Genomic DNA, 22,086 nt, shown 5'->3' on the forward strand with positions numbered 1-22,086 from the left:
GCACACAGAGAAATGACAAGAAAACTGAAAGGTTTAAGAAGCCAGGAATGATTGAACCAGACTCAAACCAAATATTTAAAAAATATATTGTAATGTCAGCAGTGGACATGAAATACCTAAAAAAACGATTCATGGAATGCAGTTACACATTCAGAGAAGGCTGTATTGGGAGAAAATTGCATGATTAAAGTAAAAAAATTGTTTGATCTCAGATTTAAATTCAAAATAAATATTCAAATGCAGAAGAGGGAGTAAATGGTCTAAATGGTCTGTATTTATATAGCGCTTTTCTACTCATGATGACCACTTGCTTTACATAACAGTTTTACACTTACCCATTCACACACACATTCATACAGTGCATCTATGTGCAGCACTTTTCTCTATGAGAAGGGGCAATTTTAGGATTACTCGAGAAGAGGTGGAATTGCTACTATTTTTAACTCCAGTTTAGTCAATCAATCCTAAACCTAAACTTAAAGGGATCGTTCACCGAAAAACTTAATTTACTCATTATCTACTCACCACTATGAAGCCAGTATTCCTCCATCCAGAATAGCAATGTCTTTAAGCGCTTCTTTAACGATAAAATTGTAACTTATTTAAATAAAATCTACCATCTCCTGCACTCAATTGATGCTAATATCAAGGACAGAAATCTCAGGTACAGCTGAGAATCCTATTAATTATTTAGATAGCTTCGCTCCAATGACTCTTGATCAGCTGACCTCAATTATCTCATCATCTAAACCCACAAATGGTATTTTAGATCCCATTCCTACAAAGTTACTACGAAGAAATTCTGCCCCTAATAAATATTACTTTCCTGAATACAATCAATCTATCGTTATCCTCAGGATATGTACCACAATCTTTTAAGCTAGCTGTAATTAAACCCCTTCTCAAAAAACCCACTCTGGACCCAGGGGTTTTAGCCAACTACAGACCGATATCCAACCCCCTCTTCCTGTCTAAAATCCTTGTAAAGGTTGAAGCCAATCAGCTGTGTGAAGTTCTCCAGAAAAGTAACTTTCAGTCATGGTTGGAGTTCATCACCACACGGAGACAGCCTTGGCAAAAGTCACTTATGACCTTCTAATAGCCTCAGATCAAGGGTTTTTGTCCGTCCTCATCCTGTAAGATCCGGTCAACCCCTCAACACTATTGATCATCACATCTTACGACAGAGACTACAAGAGTTAATTGGCATTAAAGGAACCATCCTAAGCTGGTTTGAATCCTATTTATCAGATCGATTCCAATTTGTGCAAATTAATGATGAGTCATCTGATCGCACAAAAGTTAACTAGGTGTTCCTTAGGGTTCTGTGTTTGGCCCAATTTTATTCACCTTATATATGCTTCCATTAGGAACCATTATCACGACACACTCCGTAAATTTTCACTGCTATGAGGATGACACCCAGTTATACCCATCAATAACACCAGAACAATGTAATCAATTAACAAGCATGTTTCAAGGATATAAAAACCTGGATGACCTGCAATTTTCTCCTATCAAACTCAGATAAAACAGAGGTTCTAATACTTGGCCCTAAACACCTTAGAGATACATTATCTAATGATGTAGCTGCGCTAGATGACATTGCCCTTGCTTCCAATGAAACAATCGGGAATTTGGGAGTCATCTTCGATCCCGATTTGTCCTTTGAAAAAGATGCAGAAAAACTAGTCCACGCCTTTGTTCTATCCAGACCTGAATATTGTATTTCCTTATTATCAGGCTCCAGCAGTAAGTCGTCAAAGACTCTGCAGCTTGTCCAAAATGCTGCAGCACGTGTCCTGACAAGGACCAGGAAAAGAAACCACATTTCTTCCGTATTAGCTTATAGTTAGAGCTGCATTAGATCTGTCTTGGAACAGCTTAGTTATGCTGCTATAGGTTTAGAATCTTGGGGGACACATGACACATGGAGCTTCCCCTTCCTGTTCTCCCTCATGATTTATCACATTAGTATGTCATTGTGGAGTTGAGGGGGCTGGGAGAGCACCCTCACCTGCACCACGGAGGATCAATCAGCACAGGTGACAGCTGTTAGCTGATTGGTCCTCATGCTTAAAAGGCAGCGTCTGCGCTGCCTCAAGAGACACTCTCCGACACACTCCCGGACACAGAGGATCACGCAGGAACTCCCGAAAGGACTGAGCTGTAAAGCTAGTTGCTTTAAGTTGAAGTTAATTTATGTTCGTTCAAGTGTGTGTCTGAACTTAATAAAAAAGCTCAAATCCGAATGGTTTGTCTCTGGCTGCTGTGGTGAGAGCCCCGTGGCATGGTCTACTGCCACACTGGCACCCAACGTGGGGCTCCACGCAGCCAGAGACGCGGACCGGCAGGCGGAGTTGGTGCTGATACGGATGGTGGAGGACCTGGTGGCCGCGGGCCGGAAGCAGAGAGCGGAGAGCAGACGGGAGCTGGAGGCGCTCCTGAGGCAGGTGGAGAGGAAGACAACGCTGACGGAGCATCAGCTGGCCCGGTCGGGACCTGCTCCTGCTCCAGCCTGCCGCACCGCGCAGAAGGAGGCGGTGAGCGCGGCCCCGAGTCCGCGTGCAGTGCTGAAGGTGACGGAGAGCCTGGCCCCGATTCCACGTCACCGCATAGCTCCGGAGAAACTGGCGACCGGCGTGTCGCCGATTCCGCACCCTCGCGCAGCGTTGAGGCTGGTGGAGGGCGCAGCTCCGGTTCCATCGGCTGTGACGTCAGCGAGTGCTCCGGTCTGCACACCCCCTGTCCCTGCACCCAGGCTGGCGGTGAAGCCAGCGTGCCCTGTCCCTGCACCCAGGCTGGCCGTGAAGCCAGCGTCCCCTGCTCCGGCACCCAGGCTGGCGGTGAAGCCAGCGTCCCCTGCAGCCCCTGTTCCCTCTAGTCGGCGGAGAGGCCGACACCTGCAGCCCCTGCATCCCCTGCAGCCCCTGGTCAGGCCGGATGGATCCCTGGCCTGAAGTTGGTGATGGGGGTATGTGGAGGTGAGGGGGCTGGGAGAGCATGACACATGGAGCTTCCCCTTCCTGTTCTCCCTCATGATTTATCACATTAGTATGTCATTGTGGAGTTGAGGGGGCTGGGAGAGCACCCTCACCTGCACCACGGAGGATCAATCGGCACAGGTGACAGCTGTTAGCTGATTGGTCCTCATGCTTAAAAGGCAGCGTCTGCGCTGCCTCAAGAGACACTCTCCGACACACTCCCGGACAGAGAGGATCACGCAGGAACTCAGACACACAGAGGCACGGAGGACTGAATCTCCTGAAAGTACTAAGCTGTAAAGCTAGTTGCTTTAAGTTGAAGTTAATTTATGTTCGTTCAAGTGTGTCTGAACTTAATAAAAATGCTCATCCGAATGGTTCGTCTCTGGCTGCTGTGGTGAGATCCCCGTGGCATGGTCTACTGCCACAGTCATCAATACATATTACTGACTTGACTTCTTCCCGGAGTCCTTGTGCTTTATTGTTTGCTGATCCTGGACCGCCACATCGTGGATCGTGATGGTGGATCACGATCGTGGTGGCAACTAATCGTGGATCATGATGGTGGATCATGATCGTGGTGGCAGCTGATGGTAGACTATGATTACAACAAGACTGCTTGACATACAATACGCCTCCTCACATACTCTACCATTACTGATAATAACTCCCCAATAATTTGTCAATCTAATATGTCTCTATCAGACATTTTCTTATGTACAAATACTTCAAACATTGACACACTTTTCCATTATGTTACAAATGCTTTCTTCTAATCAATGATTGTTGATGTGCTCAGTTGCACACGACATCTATTGCACTTCTGTCCGTCCTGGGAGAGGGATCCCTCACATGTGGCTCTTTTTGAGGTTTCCAAAAAAGATTACCGTTAATATTGTTGTTTTGGTAGTTTTTCCTTACTCTTTTACTACTATAAGTAGAATTACCGCACTAGGCATTTTCCATGTGCATATTTTGACATTTATAAGGAGTAGGATCGTCCACATCTACCACCACAGAGCCTGCTTCATTGTTAAGGACTCCACCCACCCCCAACACGGACTGTTCACACCTCTGACCTCTGGCAGAAGGTACAGAAGTGTGAAATGCAGGACATCCAGACTGAGGAAAAGTTTCTACCCAACTGCCATCAGACTGTTAAATAATCACTGGCCCTGACACCAACCTGGACTATCTCAACACACAGATCCTTCACTCTGCCCCCCACCCCCCCATACGTACACACACACACACTTACTGCAACCAAACTGCATGCAGTGTGTTTTTGCACAGACTCAATAAGTCCATGTTTACTGTCTTTTGCACTCTATTGCACTACACTGCACAGATGCTCTATTGTACATGTCTACATTTTTTTATTTTTCTTACCTTGATATTTTTTACAACTCTTAAAAGCACGGTACTCGTTGTAAAAAATGAATTGTACGGGACTGTGCAAATGACAATAAACACTTTGAACTTGAACTTTGAATAAGGTCAATGTGACCTTTACCTTTGACAACTTAAATGTTAATATAATCACTTAATCTTTGAGTATAAGTGAGAACTGATCAAAAGTTGAAGAAATTCCCTCAAGTCTGTGTTATATATTACATTGCATTACATTTCCTTTAGCTGATGCTTTTTATCCAAAGCGACTTACAATAAGTGCATTCAACCATGAGGGTACATACCCAGAACAACTAGAATCCAAAAAGTGCAATTTATATCACATTCAAGGTGCCAAAAAACATGTTTCTGAGGCCACCATGACCTTGACCTCTGAAAGTCCAAGTGAACATGTGTGTCAAATTAGAAAGAATTCCCTTAAGATGTTCCTGAGATATCACATAAATGAGTCAGAACATGTGCTGCCGGACTCTGTGCTGAACTGGTAGGGTTCGAGGTTTAGCACTCAGCCTGTACCAGAATTCCTCAACTGGTGTAACACTTCTAATACGCACTGGAAACGACATGAACGCGATTAATGCCCTGTCCCAATTCCTCTACCTTGGCCCTACCTCTAGATATGAAGAGCCCTTTGCTGATAGTGTCCCCTTCCACACGAGGCCACAAGGGGTAGGGGTAAAAAAAATCTTCCCCTTGAAATTTGGGACAACACTCGCTACGTCATACGCAGCTTACCAGCGTTATTACAGTATCAACTAACGTTATTATATTAACAACCGTTATCAACCAACATTATTATTATTATTTTTTATATATTTTTGGGGGCTATTTATTGCCTTTAATGGATAGGACAGAGTGTTAGCTGTGAAAGGGGGACAGAGAGGGTGAGGACATGCATAAATGGCCGCTGGTCGGAATCAAACCCGGGCATCTGCGGGTCGAGGCCTTGCCTGGTTGGGCCGGTAGCTCTACCATGTGAGCTATACGCCGCCCCATCTTACGATGGCGCCGAGGAAGGCTGCCGTGTCTCAAGCTCCCCCACAGCTCTGCTCTTTTTTCTCTTTTTACTGTTTTTTTTGTTATTTATTCTACTTTATTTTGCATTGTGCACTCTGACAAAGCGAGCCCTATCATTAGTTATGATAGAGAACAATTTCTGCTCATCGGGTTGACGGTGAAAACACTTTTTCACCGCCACCAGCAAACAAAGGAGAATACCCATGGCGATGTTTACCTGTCGTACCTGGAGCACGGAGGCGACAAAGGAAACGAGGGTCGCGGGCCGGCGTCCTAGTCCGGCTGAGGAAACGTGAGAACCGGCCTCCACTACCAAGTATTCTTCTGGCTAATGTTCAGTCTCTGGATAACAAGCTGGACGAACTTCGGAGCAGGATGGCTTTTCAACGGGACATTAAGTTTTGTAACGTGATGGTTTTCACGGAGACTTGGCTCGATCCCGGACTCCGCCATTGTTCCCGAGGGGGTCTCCATTCACCGCCAGGACCGGACAACAAACTCGGGGAAGAGCAAGGGAGGAGGTGTCTGCTGCATGGTGAACAATCTGTGGTGCTCAGATGTGGAAATTATTTCTTCGGGCTGTTCTCCGGACCTGGAGCACCTCATGATCAGATGCCGACCTTATTAAATCCCGAGGGAGTTTACATCGGTCGTTATAACAGCGGTGTACATTCCGCCACATGCCGACACTAATCAGACACTGGACGAGCTGCATGCAGTTATCGACAGGACAGAGACATCACGGCCCGAGGCTGCGTTTATTGTGGCCGGTGATTTTAACAACGCCAAGATGAGGAAAGTCCTGCCGCGATACCATCAACACATCAGCTGTGTGGACCGACCAATCAGACTGGGCTCTACGGGACTGCTTCAGCACGATGGAGTGGTGCGTGTTCCAGGATGACAACATCAACACGTACGGTCATCTGCTACATCAGCAAATGCATCGATGACGTCATACTCAGGATTATTGTAGGATTACTTAACTCTTAACCGGATCAACACACGCAAGGCACCTGGACCTGATGGCATTCCTGGCCGAGCTCTCAAGGTGTGTGCAGATCAGCTGGCAGATGTGTTCAGACATTTTCAACCTGTCACTGCTCCAGTTTGTAGTCCCCGCATGTTTCAAGGAGACCATCATCCTCCCTGTTCCCAAGAAAACTAAAATCCTCTGCCTGAAACGACTACCGCCCAGTAGCACTCACCTCCACCATCATGAAGTGTTGATGAGCGGCTAGTCAAACCCTTCATCACCTCCTCCCTCCCTGACTCTCTGGACCCTCTTCAGTTTGCCTACAGGCCAAATAGGTCGACTGCAGATGCCATCTCCCTCACCCTTCACACTGCCCTCTCCCACCTGGACCAGAGGGACACATATGTGAGAATGCTGTTCATTGACTACAGTTCAGCATTCAACACCATCGTGCCCCTGAAGCTCGTCACCAAGCTCAGAGACCTTGGGCTCAACATTGCCCTCCGTGAGTGGATCCTGAACTTCCTGACGGGCAGACCACAGGCGGAGCGGATAGGCAGCACCACATCCTCCACCCTGACTCTAAACACCGGTGCCCCCCAGGGCTGCGTGCTCAGTCCTCTCCTGTACTCCCTGTTCCCGCATGACTGCGTGGCCACCCACAGCTCCAACACCATTGTTAAGTTTGCTGATGACACGACCGTCAGAGGCCTGATCACCGGCGACAATGAGAAGGCCTACAGAGATGAGGTCAGAGCCCTGACATCTTGGTGCAGGACAACAACCTCCATCTCAACGTCGGCAAAACGAAGGAGCTGATCGTGGACTACAGGAAGAGACAAGGAGTAGAACACGCCCCCCTCTCCATCAACAGGACTACGGTGGAGCGAGTCAGCAGCTTCAGGTTCCTTGGGGTTCACATCAGTGATGACCTGACCTGGACCAACCACACAGACTCCATCAGGAAGACGGCCAGACAGCGGCTCTTCTTCCTCCGCTATATATAATATATATTTTATTTTCTATTTTAAATTTTGATATTCTATTTTATATATTTTATTCTATATTTTTTGCTGTAATATTCTGAGCATTGCGATAAGAGAGCCTGTGACCCAAGCATTTCATTGCCAGCGATTGCTTAATGTAATTGTTGTGCATTTGACAATAAACTCTTGAATCTTGAATCTTGAATCAACCAAGATTATAATAGTGACACATCTGACAACTGCATGACAGATGGGACAGATTGATTTATTGATCAATACACACTCAGTCAGCCTTATTTCAATGTAACGTTAGTCCTGTCCTTAGAAATTTCTGCCCTTCTCTGAAAACGTTAAACATGAGCTGGGAAGTTTTTTTCAGACTTCATATACGGGAAACGGCAGTAAACGTTACTTGTTACTGTCACTCAGATGGTTTACATGCTTGTTCTGACAGCGTGAATAGTGATTTTCAATTACATTTTCATTTGCTCTGGATTCAATTAAGATTTTCATGGTTACTTTGCAAGATTTCATACTTACGATTATGAGCATTTTACCCGCAGCGGTCGCAATCTTGATTTCGCTTTGTCCGTTCGTATAGCAAGCATTCAGGAATTACCGTCTACCCCTTAGTTTCTAGGGGGTCCTAATTACACTACGGTTGAAGGGGTGGTAGTGGCTAGATGGCCACTACCACTACATCACATAGAGAAATTGGACAACACTACACCTTCACGGCCATGCGCAAAACAAAAGGGGTAGAGCCAAGTGGTTCAGCTAAGGAGTGAATTGGGACACGGCCTCAGTCGGTTAGAGGTTATTAATGTCGGTTTCGATACATTTCCGATTAATTGCCCAGCCCTAGCTGGGGATCAAACAAGGAACCTTCAATCTCTGTACAATCACTCTACCTCCTGAGCTATCTTGCCCTTACATCACAACTCCCTTTACAGTCATAAGAACCACAGCATCTTGGTCACTCTTGATATCTTATTAACATCATGTGTGCTCATGAATAATTTACCTAAAATATATTTGGATCCCAGCTGTCTCAAGTTCTGGAACTGGAAGTAAATATAGATGATGGCGATGCAACGGGTTATTGTCAGGATGATGATATCACTGCTCAGAATCTGCTATAAAAAGAGAAGACAATTTGATCAGTGGCAAGGTGATACAATTTCATCAGAAATGTACAGTTTGGTGAGGGGTCATCTAAAAAAAGGTCAATTAAATAATGTCTGGAAGAGTTGGACATTTTCAGAGATATGCTTATTCTTTATCTTGTTAAAAATATAATGTTCAAATTGATAGCACTCATGTAATGTGTGGTTATAAAATAATAATATAGTAAATATAAAGCTTAAGCCAGCAGCTTAACACAGAAACTTTGTACACAGGCTTTACACAAACAGCTATCTTTGCTCTGTCCCAAGGTAAAACAAACAAACATGTTAAATCTTGTTTGTTTAATTCATACAAAAATTTTAAGTTATTATGTGCCAGGCTGTTTCTTGGTTGGGGCAGGGAGTTCATGGAGTTTCGTCCTTACCATAAGGTTGCCGGCTAAGCAACAAAGACGCCAGGATGCTAGATGAGAAGTCAGGGATCACTAAAAGTAACAGCACTCAAACATCCAGTGCGTGCTTTGGCTTTAAAGGAAATGCTGCTCATTTACTTTGAATGGGAAGCATGAATGCCAGCTATGTTGTGTCAGAGGGAAACAGATTTTTTGTTGTCATTATGATGATCTCCCAGCACCAGGCACACCTGCTGCCAACCATTAAAGGTTCAGTGTATAGAATTTAGTGACATCTAGTGGTGAAGTTGTATGTTGCAGCTGAATACCTCACCCTCCTCTTCGAAACATGAAAGAGAACTTGTTGTTCAAAAGGTGTTTGGTTTGTCCACTTTGGACGACTGTAAAAAAAATGGCATCCATAGAGAGGGTCCGCTCCCAATGTTAATATAAAGTATTTAAATATATACAGGGTCCATTCTAGGGTAAATAAAACATGAGTGAAAACATAGCTAGTTTTTTTTTATTTCTGCCAATAGATCCCTTTCGACTAAATCTTACACAATGAACCTTTAGTTCAGCATCATGTACTGTATGTGTGTGTATGCTCAGGAATAGTCACACCCTCAAATGTACCAGACTTCATGCCAATCCACACAATATTTATATTTTTGTCTGGACAATAATGGTGGATCTTCATCCCTGAAGCCAAGGGCTTTGAGTTAATAGTTTGTAAAATGATTCATGTTCTGCGAGTACTTGTGACATATAATCTTAATTTCAAGTAAAGAGACGCTATGTGGTGAATACAATACTGCACATAACAGACAAATTATTTACCTACTTGTTGACTCACCTCTTCTGTTTTGGGGCAGTCAAAGTTCCAGCCACAGATCTGGTCATTACCAGTGAACATGTTCATGGACATCATACAGATGGTGAGGGTGACAGTGCCAACAATCACCTCCCATGGGTGGGAGGCCACCAGAAGTCCATGCATACGGAACAGATGGGTCAGCATGGTGCAATAAATCTACAAGATCACACAAGTGGAATAAAACAAGCTGGACGTGACAGTATACATTTAAAAAGAACATTGTGGAAAACAATGTAATCATACGACACAGGGTTACTGGCATATGACTACTGTATGTGTACAGTGAAACCTTGTCATGGATAATGACAATGAGAAGCTATATGTAGCACTTGTAACCAATATATAGCACAATTCATGCTACTGGACCAGTTCTAGGCTCTAATGGAGTGGGGTAAAAACATAAAACAAGCCAGAGACCAGGTACTTTAAATATAAAGCCAGCACTTTACTCAACTTTAACAGGAAAATATACAAAAACACTTGAACTATATATACATAAACCTTAAGGCAACAAAGAAGTGTCAAAAGATGAGTGGAGCTCACTCTTTTCCCCTTTTTTTCAGTTTGTATCTTCACCTAGGTTAGTTTAGTTCTAGTTTTTTAGTTTATATTAGACCTGTGTATATATTAGACCGGTCTGGTGTCTAATTTTAGGTCAATAGACTGTATCTATTTTTTTTCCTGAGTCAACTCTTTTTCCTTTCTCCCTTATCTCAGGTGAGAAAATAATATCACCGTGATATGTTGGTTGATATATGGTTTACTAAGCTCTGCTGTTAATCATCCATCCATATACAGTAACTCCAAACTCCAATCAGAAAAAAAACCTGCCAAACTGGGAACCTTTTTGCAGTAAGGCTACCCACTACACCACCATCGCCCCTAGCTGCCAATGGTTGCAAATACTATGCAAATAGTATAATAATTATATAATAACATTTGCTAATAATAATCATTAGCAAATAAGCATTAGCATTAGTGAGAGGAGAAACAACACTGTCCAACCACACATGGATGTTTCTGCAGCTCCAACAAAGCCAACTGAGTGAGGCATCATAAGCCATTTTCCGACACGACCTGCGGGTAAAGTCCGGAGGATTGGGTCCGGAGTTTACCAAGAGTTGGCCTTCAACACATGCACAACATAGCCTCCCGCTTTGTTGTGCATTCTCTGCACAGACGCGCTCACAACAGCAACAAATCCTTATTCATGTCAAACGTGGTGCAGCAGGGTGCAGCAGGCAGAGGCAGGAAGTGACATATTAACACACAGACACCAGTGTCAGCTCTTATCACCACAAAATCCTTTGAAATCCCTTTGTGTGACACTGCTTTTTTACTGGGAGATATTTGTTTGAGCCCTGTTGTTTTGGCTCCATTTTTTCAGGGTTCGGGCTAGGGCTGGGCGATAAAACCATAGCGATGAATATTTTCTAAAAATTTAAGACATGATCGATATAACGTTGATAGAACTCATTCCTTCCATGTTTTGACAGACAACACGGACAGTCAATGATAATGAGAATAGCGCTGCGCTGCGCCAAAAAAATCATGTGGCTGGAATAGAGTTACAGCCACGTCAAGTTAGGTTGACGCACACAGCACAGAGTGTAGGAGGAGCAGCAGCTTACATGCTAATGTTTGGGTTCCTGCAGAGAGGTGGACGACTCTACATCCATTCAGGGACTGAACATAATCGATTCATGTTTTCTGCTACGTTCATTGTTTCAGCGGGTTTCCCACAGCTGAATAATTATAGCCAGCGCTGCTTCAGGATCAGGACAGATGCACATTAAAGGTCCGGTCGTCCTGTGTCAGAGTCTCCTGTCGGATTCTGTTTCCTCCTCACTCCCCCTCTGACCTGCGCTCACTTTACACTTTAACAATAAACTTTAAGTATTACGAACATCCAGTCTGAGGTGAGCTCTCTAATGTACACTGAAGGTGAAATGGAAACTTCCCTCTCCGCGTGCACCAACGACGTTGCCGGTCTCCAGGCTAAAGTGGAGCATATGTCAGCCGAGCTAGCGAGATTGGATAATAAATGTGAGGATCTTGCGGCGAGATCATAACAATATAAGGATAGTGGGTATTCCTGAGGACTTCCCCAACTCCTCCACTACAGGGGACACCTCCACTTTGCTCAAGGAGGCAATTAAACTTGAGAAAGAGCCTCTCCTGGACTGCGCTCATCGCACTCTCCTGCCGAAGCCGTAATCCGGTGACCGTCCCCGCGCCATAATCGCTTGTTTACATTATCACATGGACTGTGTTGTGCGCCAGAGCACAACAGTGGAGCAAGACTGGAGACATGGTCACCTCTATCTTTCCCAACCACACCAAGTGACATCTGACATCAACAAGGCATTTTCATCCACACAACTGCCGCTCACTGGATATTTTCTCTTTTTCGGACCATTCTCTGTAAACCTTAGAGATGGTTGTGCTTGAAAATCCCAGTAGATCAGCAGTTTTTGAAATACTCAGACCGGCCCGTCTGGCACCAACAACCATGCCACGTTCAAAGTCACTTAAATCCCCTTTCTTCCCCATTCTGATGCTCGGTTTGAACTTCAGCAAGTCGTCTTCACCACGTCTAGATGCCTAAATGCATTGAGTTGCTGCAATGTGATTGGCTGATTAGCTATTTGTGTTAACAAGCAATTGAACAGGTGTGCCTAATAAAGTGGCCGATGAGTGTATATATATATATATAATTTTTTTTCTCTCTCTCTTTTGGGTGGGGTGGTGGGGGGATGTGGAGTTCCATGCTCATGTCTTTCTATTTCTTAGAACCTAAAAGATGGTTACTGATACTAGCAATTCAGGAATCCAACATTTTGGATCATCTGTGAGTTGGAATATTAAAGGCATGGGGAGCCCTATTAAGAGATCAAGAGTATTTGCTCATTTGAAATGGCTAAAAGCTGATGTAGTGTTTCTGCAGGAGACCCACATGCGCACTAAGGACCAGGCCAGACTAAAACGCCCATGGGTTTCTGAAGTGATTCACTCAAATTTCAATTCTAAAGCCAGAGGAGTTGCCATTTTAATTGGTAATAAAATACAATTTTCAGCTTCCAAAGATATCTGATAGGGACGGTAGATATTTATTCGTCTCAGGCACACTGTCCCATGTTCCCATTTTATTAGTCAATATCTATGCCCCCAACTTTGATAACCCACACTTTATGAATAAGCTATTTGAGCGCCTCCCATCATTGATGCCAAACTAATTTCCAAAGTGATGGCTTCTAAATATTATCCCATCATTATCTCTGACCATGCGCTCTCTCTCTGGATATTCAGTTCTCCTTGCAGACCTATCATGTGAATTTTACCTCCCTCCCTCTCATCTCTTTTGTTATTTTCAAATCAGACACTGCATCAAATCTTTCTTTCCCACTTTTTCTTCCTCACCTCCGAATCAATTGTGGGACGAGCTTCTCTGCTCTAATCCCCTCCAAAAATTCTTCATTTCAAAGGTTTATAACAAACTGCTATCCTATAACAGTTAATCTGCTACTAAGGTCAAGGTGGCCTGGGAAAGTGAACTAGGGTTGAACCTGGAGGATGATTGGTGGGATAAGGCACTTGATAAGATTCACACAGGCTCAACTTGGGCTCGTTTGACACTCATACAGTTCAAGGTACTATTTAGAATTCATTTTTCGAAAGCTCGACTGTCACAAATATATCCCAATGTCATTGATAGCTGTGACAAATGTAATTCTTCATCCTGCAATTTAACCCATATGTTTTATTCTTGCCCATTATTATCTTGCTTCTGGCAGAACTACTTTGATACTATGTCTAAAATACTTTCAATAAGTATAACTGACTGTCCATTAACCCTAACTCTTTCTTCTCTGTATCCTGATTGATCGCCCCCCCCTTTTTATTTATATTTTTATTTATTTTTTGTGTGTTTCTGTTTTTGACATTTTTTTTAAATTATTTATACATTTTATTTTGTGTTAATTCTTTATTTTATTATTATTATTTCTGTTCTAAGTAATTGATCTGCTGTGCAGTTTGAAAAAATCTGGTAAAAAAAAAAGAAACGTAGAAACTATGGCTTATTTTTCATTTGACCCAGTGAGACTCGCTGTACCTCTGTTTGTACCATTACTATGTTTATAGGCATTAACGGCGATTCTCGCTGTAAAATGTGATTTCTATGTTTCCCTTGTGCCATTTTTTAGTCATCAAAAAAGTAGTCATCATTATGTGAGTATCAGTGTTGATATTGTAGCATCATTTCAAACAAATCAACATTTAAACTGTAGCGAGTCAGAGACATCAGCTGAGAGAGAGAGAGTGACACACACACACACACACACACACACACACACACACACACACACACACACACACACACACACACACACACACACACACACACACACACACACACACACACACACACACACACACACACACACACACACACACAGAGAGAGAGAGACCGAGAGAGAGCTGCTGAGTCAGTGTGTGTGTGTGTGTGTGTGTGTGTGCTGTTACTTTTCCCTCAGGTTCTGGGATCATAAATAAACAACACAATTCTTTTATATGATCAAGAGCTCATAATGATGATTTTGAACAAGCGTGATCACTAGAACTTTCAACAGTAGAATTTAGTCAAGGGAGCAAGGTGGCTCTTTCAAGTCTCTGTTTTCTCTCTATTCTCATCTCTTCGATTAATCGACGGAAAACCTAGACAATGATCTGAATATCTTTAATCATCTCCAGCAGCAGGGCTTCATCTGATTGGCCAAATATAATTGACATGCAGAGCATGAATGCATGGCACATGGAGAACCATTTATCGCAGTTTAAGCCATCTTTTGCGATACTTATATCGTGCATGCTGATATCAAAATGATGATAGATTTTTCGATATATCGTGCAGCCTGATCCATAAGGTTAGAATACTTCAAACCACACCTAATACTGGCGTATTCTATGATGAGCAACAGAATCTCTTGAACGCTAAACCCGCATGTACACTTTCACAATAACGTGTAAAATAAGATACATTCATATTCAACTTCAAATGGCATTTAGAGCCTAAAAGTCCACGACAACAAGTGGCTATGCTAGCGGATGTAGCGATGCGAACGCGTGCCCTTGCGTGTTTGGTTTTCTGGTGTGTCCGTTCGACATGATCTTGCCTCCGGAGGATATCAGAGGATGTTTAAGCTTAAAACATGGTGTAAATGACGTTGTTTCAGTCGAATATGAATGTCTGGGCTTGCAGATGCTTGGATGACACCACACGGGCAGTACGGAGACATGTTATTTTTTTCTTCTGTTGTTTTATTACGTCTGAAGAAGGGGTTCCGTTTACTTAAATTGTATTGGATTTGGCTGCAACACTGTTTACCCCTGAGACTCCTAAAGTGTATTGTGGAATCAAATACCCTTCACCAACCCCTCCATTGGTATAGTGGTGAGTGGATAATGAGTGAATTTTCGGTGAACTATCCCTTTAAATTACAAACGCCAACATAAAAGTAATGTGAAAGTCAGCTAGCGTTTATCTGTTCAGCTGCTAGTGAGGGGAGGGGCTGTGTGCCTGCCTGTCTGCAGCGGGGCTGTGTAAAGTTTTGTGTCAACTGAGGGAGGCAAAGACGGCACTGTTGGTATTGATACTGTTGCAAATATCACATCTGATCTAGGTTTTTTTTGTATCGATTAGTGTCGATTTTTTTGACAACCCTAGATCATTGTAATGCAATGTTGTAAGTGTTCATAAAGTTTTCTTATGAATATTTGAGATGGCTTCTTTTTATCTTCGAAGTGGCGTCAAAGAGATACTGTAGATCAGGGGTCGGCAACCTTTTTGACAATAAGTGCCAATGTAAAATTTTCTTGTGAATTAGTGTGCCATATCAACATTTTTTTATATTAAGTCTTATTATTGAACAACACTAATATTTCCAACAGACATGTCATTTTATTCCATCCATATTGGCTATATATAGAACAACACTTTAAAGAAACATGTTTATCTCATTATGATTGCAATAATAAGTTTGTCATTAACCCCACCAACCACACTCATATTCAGAATTGCAAAAGCTTGCTTCAAAGACTTTGAGAGAGTTTGCTTCCCATACCTGGACACTGCACGTTTGATGGATTCTCCCTCGTCTGCCTGATCTTTAAAACTTCTTTCGTGCTTTGTCTCAAAGTGGCGCTTAACACTGGACGATCGGCACACAACATTTTCAAAACAAAACGTGCACAAAGCACGGTCCTTATGAAAAACAAAGCCATAGTCTTCTGCCCATGAGGGCTGAAATGCCCGTGTCTTCGTTTTTTTAGCTAGCGGGCATGACATCACCAGTACACCTGAGCGGCTGCACTTCACGGAGATTCATGTGGGAATGGCGATTGGCATCGAGCCTATGGCACATTACCGGCACCTAGTGGCTGGGAGGTGTTAACATCAATCAAGCTAAATAATACAGGCTGCGTGACGGCAAAACCTTTGAACATTTCTTTAACAAGTGTGCCAATGATTATGGCGCCGCGTGCCATCATTGGCACGCGTGCCTTAGGTTGCCGACCCCTGCTGTAGATCATAGAATAGACCAATGAGGCCTTGAGGCAGTCACCATATGAAACTGTGCATGTGGCCAAATGGCTCAAATATTTGTGAAATTGATGTCTGAGATCACACAGTCAACATGTTGGCAATAAAGTGTCAACGTGTTGTTTTGCGCAGTTAACATGAGATAATTCCCACCTGAATAACGTGTTGTCAACATATTGTTTATGTCTTGTCAATTGATGTTAAGTTTCTTTATGAAAGATATAGATTTCATTTGAGGGAACAAACTACCTTTGTCAACAGCTGCAGCCATATATAACCAATCCAACAAATAGGAGCAATGTGCTCACAGTACCACAGACTGTCTGCATCACCCTACGTTTCTTTGCTTGTTGGATCTACTTATTATTGATGTACTGGGTGTGTTCGTGGCAACCAGACATAATTTTATACCTCCCTTTAAGTAGGTTTATCCTGTGAAATTGAATATTTATTTGGAATTGGGGATAGACAGTTTACAGATTTATCTACCATCCAAGAGGCTTCTTGTATTCAGTTTGCCAGGTCTTTTTAGTAAAGAACTGATTTATATGTCGTGGCCCCGAATTATTTATCTCGTTCCCACCAGTTATTATGTCGTGGTAAGGTAATATATTTTTTCCCAAATGTCACCGGGGGGCTCCCTAATTTACACATTCACACAATCAGAGAATTTTCGCCAGCTGTCCTTCCTGTATTTAGCAGCTGTAACTGTGTTTTATTTTAGCCTGGATAATGCGTTTATAATTCTTGTATTTTTCAAATATAACAGTTTGCTCCTCGTTTGTGAAATATGTGACTCTGCTGCCAGTCAAACTTGTCTGGACAACTTGACTTGATTGAGTTTCTTGAAGACACTTAATCTCTCATCTTAAAGGGTTCTTCAGTTCTGAAGAGAACTGAGAATTGACTTGACTCTTGACGTAATGTTATGCATGCCAGCAAATAACAGCTAATAAAACTAGTTGCTCATGTTATCCTCTTATAGGGCTGGGTGATGGGGCTGGGCGATGTGAACATTTTTATGTTGATAATTTTTGGCAACAACAGGTGATAATTATAAATGTCACATTATCATTTCCTAATCCCAAATCCTGCTTGCCTCACTTGCTCCGTTTTCTCTGTTTACTTTGCAGTCAGCTCCGCCTGCTGACCATAAAGTGCCACTGCACCAAATCAAACCGTCCTTACAGTCTTTGGGCCGCGCCTCTTCATTTACATACAGCTTGAAAAGTCAAGAGGCAAATGCACAACATTTAGCTTTCAGTCTGAGCATTTACATTTCAGCTTTTGCATTTAAAATGTCCACATTTTTCAATGTCACTTTACATTATCACATTATTTTTACATTTTAAATTTCCTTTTCATTTTATACTTTACTTATGGCTTGATTTTTCATTGCAGTGTCGTAAAATAATCATTTTAATTTGATCTCTTTTGATTGTCAATTTGTACTTTTAATTTTAGTTATAATACCCTCAAAATCCTTTGCTTCCTTCTGTCAGCAGTTTCAAACAGAAGCCAAACTGTGGTGTGGTAGATAAAAAACCACATGGCTATGAAAGACTATTTCATACACACATGCAAAGGGGTTGCCAAGGAAGATTGTCAAGCTGAACATCATTTTCAACATTAACGGCAAAAATGATCACCTGTGTAATTTTTAACCTCATCAATCTGCACTGTGGCTTTACAAGTGTTGATCTGAATAGGAGTTAGAAATATGGAAAAATATTATCATTAATATATGCTAATGTTTAAAATATTTTTTGAGTTTATCTGTGAATTGGGCGTCTACTAGTCTGCAACAGCAGTTCTATCCTATTAATAAGTATGCGTTTGACACGTTACCCCAGTGCCGGTGCGTTTATTGTCCCTGCTCCGGTTACCGTTTGTTTTAGCCGTCATTTATCAAACTGGTGGGCGCAGTTAGCGTAGCCTGTACAAAGTAACGTTTAACGGATGAGAGAAGAGCAACTTACCGTGAGCAGGCGAAAGACTAAGCTGAACCTCAGGTCAGGCGGTGAGCAGATGAAAGTCGGATCTGACCGACGCAGCTCAAAGTGGAGCGATTGCATGCAACAACATCATGCGACACTTCAGCCAATCGCGTTGGTTACCTGCTTCGTAGGCGCTTTATCCACGCCCCGTTTCCAAGACGACGACAGCCTTGGGGCATGGCGAGAGTGAGGACACCCTAATCACACCACAACACAGAGGCTGTGGGCTGTCCCGGGGAGGGGAGCGTTTTTCCATGACTTCTATCACCGTGCTATGATACTTCTACCACTCTTCTGCCTTATTCTATATGATTTAGTTTGCATACACTTAGCTACATTAAGCTACAAAATAACGCATAATCTAAAAAAAAAAAAGACAGTTGAGGAGGCCAGGCATATGAAGAAAGACAAAGTGGGGTCTGTCTGAGCATCGGAATTTCTTGTTTTGTATGAGTATAAAACGAAATACCTTTTCAGGGTAAAATACAGATACTTTGTTAGGAATACATATACTTTGCTAGAAGGTACATTGCTTTTATTAGTAGGTCTTTATGCACATTAATATTAACATTAACAATATCAGTGCAGTGCACATTCTAAACCTGCCTGTTTAAAATGGGCTGTTTGCCTGGGCTGTGGTAATGCTCTAGAGCTTACTTAAGAATTATTCCCTGTCATTAGTGAGGCCTCTTCAAACAGGATGTTGTATGAAGAGCTTTTTATATAAAGTTAATGGTGCAGAGTTAAGTTAGAACATGTTGTGTTTATCATCTAATGAAGATTTTAAAGCCAATGTTTTTCATAAAATGAAACTGAAATGTTTAAATGACCATGTGTGTGTGGTATACAAATACGTTTGAATTATCTACTGAACTGCTGTTATTTTTTTCTGCATTGCATAACAGCTATTTCAGAGGACTGTGAATAGACCAACACAATCATCAGACCCAAGTTTACAATTTTTCAAAATTTAAACTTCTGTCTTTAAGCTCACTATGAAGACACGTGCAACCTGACAATTAGCAAGCTGCACCACCCCTACTGACTGCTGCAGATCTGGGCCTCTGAGGTCCTAAATCCTAAAAAAAAGAGGGGATGTCAAGCCCCCTGCCATAGCAGGTCATACTATATGAGAGCCAAATATATAACGGGAAACCGGGTCGAGTCTGAAGCCATGAATAGAAAAAAATGAACACGATCAAAACACTTGATATACGTACTCAACTCAGTATGCCAGCTAATTTTTTTTTACTGAGGTTCAGCAAATTGATGATACAGCACAAAGAGAGACCCAAAGAAGAAAGAGTACAAGGTGAAATGTGTTGGTCCCCTGCTCTCCTTCGATTTTTAGCATAAATTATTACAATTTAAAGTTCGATTTATTGACTGAAACTTGTATCCAAAAATAGTGGAGGCTTCCTGAGGTCACCTGTCTCACCCCTACAAACAAATGGTTTAGTCCTTGCAGCATGCTTCCTCTGTAAACATAATCAAAGTCAGTGAGTGACTACTGGAGTATGGAGGGTTTTAAGGGCCAAAACTAAATGTATATAAATGTATGTAATATAAATATTAAATTCATATTTAAATTATGAAAGACTTATATTCATATTATAATAATTTCGTATTTCTGATAATAGTTAGTTTGTGATTACGTAATTTTACCCAGCTAATACACATCATGATTTCTTAGAAAACTATAAACTTACTATTATTGTAATTATAATTATTATAGAATTCTATTTTTCATTTCACTGAAGTTGGATTTTAAAGTTCCGTCTCGTCAAAGAACCAAACTCTTACGTCCTGTCGTCACCACATCCAGGATCCACCTGACGTCCTACTCTACACCAGGACAACAAAGTGTCTGGCAAACACGCTGGGCCCTGGTTTTGAGCCATCCGTAATCCGTAAAACCTTTATATTTGAATTATGTTGTCATTTGACTGTTTTTATTCTTGACGAGCAGCTTCCGACATGTTCCTCTTTTTTTGATTAAAACAAATAGGAGAATATAACGAATATTCAGGAGCTTCAAGCTCCATTTTAATCTTTTTATTTTTTTTGCAGAACCAAATTGTCCTCAACTAGATGCATTGGATAATCCTTTGTTGAAAACAGGAGAGCCGATAGAGAACCGTTTTTTGCTGCGTACCATTCAAATTGCAACCACTTGGGTGTATCAGGGAGCTCATTTCACTGGGGAAACTGAACTGCCAGTGAATTAGGGCTCTGGCATTAGCTGCCCAATAATAATGTTGGAATGTTGACTGGAAGGTATAAACCAGCTTCTTTGGCTTTTGTAGGTCGGTCTTGGAAATTCAATGTGTTTTATATCCCCAGACAAACAGCATTATTATTGAGTCAAGTTTTTAAGAAAAATTATATCGGAAGGTTAAATATGTAAACCTTGGGAGTGACACCATTTTAATCACATTTACACGCCCTATTAGAGATAGAGAGTAGATAGATATAGTCCTCCAAAAATCAATATCTTTCTTAAGCTTGTCTAACTGAGTAGTGAAATTATTCTTAAGTAAGAGTGTAGGATTTACAGGAATAGATAGGTCCAAGTAAGTCAACTGATCCCTGGCAATTTCAAAGGGAAGTGATTCAAGAAAAAGAGGATCCAGATTTTCTGAAAGAGGAATAAATGCACTTTTCCTCCAATTAATGGAATACCCAGACAGGCTACCAAAACAAGGGAATTAACTATTCCCGTTGAGTGAGAATGGCAGATGTAGGACAAGCATAAAGCATCTTGATGAATGATAGAAAAAATTCACCAAATCCATAGTGTTGAGAAGTGCATATATCTCCATTCAATCTGATCAAACGCCCATTCTGCATCTAGCAAAATAACTACAACTAAATAATAATCCAGGTATTAAAAAAAGAAACTCTGCCAGATATATAGCCATTTTGATCAGGATGTATTAAAGAGGATCTATGCCTGCCCATCCTAGTGGCCAGCATTTTTGCTACCACTTTCTGATCATAGTTTAGTAGACTGAGGGGTCTATATCTGAATCGTCCCTCGCTTTCTTAAGAAGGAGACAAATATTGGCCTCATAGAAAGATTGTGCAAATATCTCATTAGCAATTGAATGTTTAATCATTCTAAATAGCAGGGGAGCAATGAAGTCACTTTAGGACTTAAATAATTCTGCACCAAACCCATCTGACCCTGCAGCCTCACTGCTTGGAATTGATGTTATTGCCTCATTCATTTCACGAACAGTAAAATTAGAATCAAGATCAAGCGTAGCGTAGCATTTATTTCGCAATTAGACTCAATTGGTTTCAGTCAGTGTGTACACCAACCTACTCATTGTTGTAACCACACACTTGACCTTATATTATCATACGGTGTCAAAATTGAACATCTAACGGTACTTCCACGCAATCCAATTCTATCAGACCATAATTTAATAACCTTCGATTTTTCACTATCAGAATATATGCCACTAATAATGAACTCATTTTCAAGATGTTTACCTGATAGTGCTGTAGCTAAATTTAAGGAAATAATTCCGATTACATTTAAACCCGTACTATCCGTCGATATAAACAACAAATTCATTAAAAACCCAAGCTCCACTGAGATTGACCATCTCGTCGATAGCTCTGTAAAGTCATTACGATTAACATTAGACTCAATAGCGCCTCTAAAAAAGAAACATATAAAACATAGTAAATTAGCTCCGTGGTATAATTCC

At 41.8% G+C, this 22,086-nt stretch overlaps 1 protein-coding gene across 3 annotated transcripts in view; it reads right to left on the bottom strand.

Annotated features, from left to right (window-relative positions):
- The window catches only part of LOC117767822 (3-hydroxy-3-methylglutaryl-coenzyme A reductase-like), a 43,848-nt gene extending 25,323 nt beyond the window's left edge, over nucleotides 1-18,525 (bottom strand). Inside the window, exons 1-3 of one of the 3 annotated variants that reach the window (XM_034595745.1) lie at nucleotides 18,350-18,525; nucleotides 9,737-9,925; nucleotides 8,398-8,509 (exon numbers count right to left, since the gene is read on the bottom strand). In XM_034595745.1, coding sequence (XP_034451636.1) covers nucleotides 8,398-8,509; nucleotides 9,737-9,925; nucleotides 18,350-18,445 — 397 coding nt within the window. In that variant the 5' untranslated portion in view covers nucleotides 18,446-18,525. The remainder of the gene's footprint in view (nucleotides 1-8,397; nucleotides 8,510-9,736; nucleotides 9,926-18,349) is intronic. The other 2 variants (XM_034595748.1, XM_034595746.1) reach the window with 2 other exon arrangements.
- Between the last annotated feature and the right edge of the window lie 3,561 nt (nucleotides 18,526-22,086).

The sequence above is a fragment of the Hippoglossus hippoglossus genome, chromosome 9 (assembly GCF_009819705.1).
Source record: "Hippoglossus hippoglossus isolate fHipHip1 chromosome 9, fHipHip1.pri, whole genome shotgun sequence".
NCBI lineage: Eukaryota > Metazoa > Chordata > Actinopteri > Pleuronectiformes > Pleuronectidae > Hippoglossus > Hippoglossus hippoglossus.